At 36.6% G+C, this 3574-nt stretch overlaps 1 protein-coding gene across 1 annotated transcript; it reads right to left on the reverse strand.

Moving 5' to 3' along the window:
• Nucleotides 1–774: 774 nt before the first annotated feature.
• Nucleotides 775–2212, reverse strand: LOC127872468 (uncharacterized). Its single transcript, XM_052415802.1, has 3 exons — nt 2204–2212; nt 1351–1588; nt 775–1187 (listed from the first exon to the last, which is right to left on the reverse strand). Exons 1-3 carry the CDS (start codon nt 2210–2212, stop codon nt 775–777), a joined length of 660 nt encoding a protein of 219 aa, XP_052271762.1.
• Between the last annotated feature and the right edge of the window lie 1362 nt (nt 2213–3574).

The raw sequence follows: 3574 nt of genomic DNA on the forward strand, positions 1-3574 counted from the left end.
TTGCGGTGAGGCCGCTGATGTGATTCTAACAGAAGCCTTTTCGCCAAAGAAACTAGCAAGATCAATGTCTTCTAGCTTTAAATCGAGCGTGAAATCTGTCGCACGAGTTCCATATATCGGTTGCTTGTTGTACTGCGGAGACCCCGTGGTTATTTCCGTTTTTCTGATGGCAGCTTTTCGCAGGAAGGAGCAGTTGTACGTCATGAGGACTTTCTGGTTTCCGAGACGAACCAGGTTAATTGATGATCGTCACGCTAGAGGAAGCGTTCCCTATAGACGCTCCTTCCGTGCAAACACTCGCCCATATGCCATTTGCGCCACCCAGTAGTGGCTGGTATATGAAAAAGTGATCTTCGTTTTATTTATACAATTATTTATACAATTTATTTATTTTCCTTTCAAAACCATAGAGTGTAATCATCATATTTCCAAAACGTCCAATGAAATAATAGGGCATGCAAACTTTCAAATTACGTTATGCTTTTTGATTTAGATTGTTTACATTAAAACAACTTGTTTTTTTTTTGAACGGGAACAAATAAAATTGATTAAAATACAACAATGTCTAACAACAAAGTCGATGTGCTCCTTATTTTTGGTGTGGAGCGTACAGAAAGTAAACTTTACGCTCAGCATGCAAACAATTTTTTTTTCGATCTCCTCGTGTTAATGCCACTCACGACGTCTAAAAAATGAGTCGTACACAGACGTATAATGTATGCCTGCTGGGCATATCAGTAAACGTATAGACGGTGTAATGGTAGGCCTTACCGCTCAGGCAGTTGCATCCATGTAACCAAACTTTTCATGCACGTGAGCTAGCAGATTTCCTTTCCAGTTGACACTGTCCATCACCTTACGAATGAACTTTGCCCAAGTAGCGCATTCTTCGAGCAGCGATTTACCTCGTGGTTCTTCAAAGATTATTCCAAACAAAAGGTTCAGTCTGGCTAAGAAGTCGACAACGTGAAACACACGCTTGGGTTTTGTTGGCATTATATCGGGTTGATTCCTGAGACTAACCAGGATCTTGGAACTCGAACCTAAATTGGTTTTCACCCATTTTACCAACGTCTCTATAAGGCTACACATGTCGCCTACGGTGAACTTCTTGAAGTTGTAGGTAGAGTTCCCTACAACTCCAAAACAACTGGAATTGATGTTTTCCAGTACCTTTTTAATGATGCCTGGAAAAGAGTCAAAACAATATTTGTTCATGGTGATGTTATAGACCCTTGCACATATGGATATTTTATAAGAAGGAAATATTGTTAGAATGCAGACAGATGACTCACGAAACAGAATGAGAAGGTCGTAGACAATGACAGGTATACAGCTTGAAAAGGGTACCTTCGGTGACTCCACTGAACGCCCAGAGACCGTCTGGATCATCGCCCTTGGCTAAGAGTTCCTTCACGAATTCGTCGTCTACTCTTCTCTGGTGGTGGTAGCTTGCCGCTATTCGGTTACGGAAGCCGCATTTTGTAATCTCGTTGAATATCTCCCACTTGTCCTTGATAGTGTGACCTCTCAGTTGCCCCACCGTGCTCTCGCGGATTGAATTGTCAAGGACAAATAGGTCTAGGTCCTTAAGGCATTCGTACTTGAACAATTCTTAACTGACATCCTTTTCGTATTATTTAGCCGTAATGGAATCCATGATTGAAAAGAAAATACTTAGAATGAACCAACAGCAAGAAGATCAGAATTATATACAATCCATCGATTTATTCAACTGTATCTTTGTCAAAGAAAAACGGGCCCCGGTAGAAACCATAATTGAAGATGAGAGAATGCTACTCCTTTCAGGTCAAACATGCGCCGTTATCTCACAAAAATCTTTCATTTCGAATTAAATTTATTTGAAAGATTATTTGTACAAAAAAGAAAGTTTCGCATGAAAGATTTTTTCTTCATAATAATCAAAAGCTCATTTCGCTTCTAACTTATTGAGTAAAATGTATTTCTCTTTTTAATCGTAATATTGATAACAAATGGATGTTAATTTGTTTATTTTTTTGCGCGAAACGATTTTGGTACATCAGTAACAATATCCCAGTAACTAGATCTCATCCATCTCATATAAAATCCCGTGTTAAAATTTTTTATTTTACCGAAATACTTAAACATCGCTGTGTTTATTTGCAAATTTCTTAACGTAAAACTGCTTTTGATTGTGATACAGTTCTATTAAGTAACGTACTTGACTCATATTGGTGCGAAGGCATTAAGACCCAATAGAAAATCGTAATAGTCATGTTTGTTAACAAGCTTTATCTTTAGTTTGACCTAGTGACATATTTTTTTTACATATTCTTTGACCTCACGTGACCCTGTTTCGAACTGGACTAAGATATACTTTGAAATAAATCTTCTGACCAAGTTTAAAGAAGATAAATATAGTCCTACAATGTGTACAAGGTAAATTTTGCTCACGCATGGACATAAACATGGACCTTCTTAGTCATCAAAAATGATCTGCTTGGGTCTGGATGGGTCTATGTGGGAAACTACATTATACCTAATGCACTTTTTAGGATTGATTTGTGGGGAATAGTTTAGACAATGTAGATGAAAGCAATTCGTACAACGCATATTCAGCTGTTACTTGCTGGGACTGCTTGGGACCGGTTGGCCTTACGTGTGATGATACAATATACATCATCAACAGCTTGGGCAACAATTTACATGTTTATGTTAATGACTAACTACAGTGTACATCAACAACTTGGGAGATAATTTAGTCTAAAGGTAGGCATTCGCACGACATCATTAACAACATATAACGCACATTACAGACACACATTGCTTTCATAATTTTTACAGATATTTTGCTGAGATACTGCCACATGTTATCACCAGATTACTACAATCAGCATAACATTGTTGGATTCTGTTTTATTCAAATATTCATGGGATTGTTCTAAAAGCATGCTGAGAGCAAAGAAGTAACAAGTTTTTTTGCACACAACCAACATCAACAAGATGGAAAATTGCTTACAAAACGTATACAAAGTTACAACCAGTTAATTTTAATTCATTTGTTCTTTCCATATGACACTGAATAAGCGCCCTTGATAAGGGTTTAGGACATGTATAACAGTGCTGTTTATTTAATTAAAGGCAAAAAAGAAAACACAGAAATATGAAGGAGCACTCTTTCCATGCAAGTTACTACTATAGTAAATGTTTAAGTGATATCATGGTTACTAATGAATTGTTCATAAAACAGTTCTAAAATAACAGCATATTTTTCAAAAGCTACATGATTGTATTTAATAGGTAAAATAAATGTGATTGTGTTTATATCCCGTATATAAATTAAGAAATTCTAGAGACATATTCAGGAGGAAACTTATTTTTACCATCCGCTAATTATAACTAAGACTGTTTACAATAGTCAATGTTTTGTAAAAAGTTTAAAGTTGGCAACACTGAAAAACCTTAAATGTTTAGCTTAGGGGACCCAGGGTATGCTAGGGCAAGGGCTCGAGATTTTACAAAATGACACATACAACATTAGCTTACAAATTTACACACATCTTTAAAATATCACTTGTTTTGCAAACTCATA

The sequence above is a fragment of the Dreissena polymorpha genome, chromosome 3 (assembly GCF_020536995.1).
Source record: "Dreissena polymorpha isolate Duluth1 chromosome 3, UMN_Dpol_1.0, whole genome shotgun sequence".
In the NCBI taxonomy this organism is placed as follows: Eukaryota; Metazoa; Mollusca; class Bivalvia; order Myida; family Dreissenidae; genus Dreissena; species Dreissena polymorpha.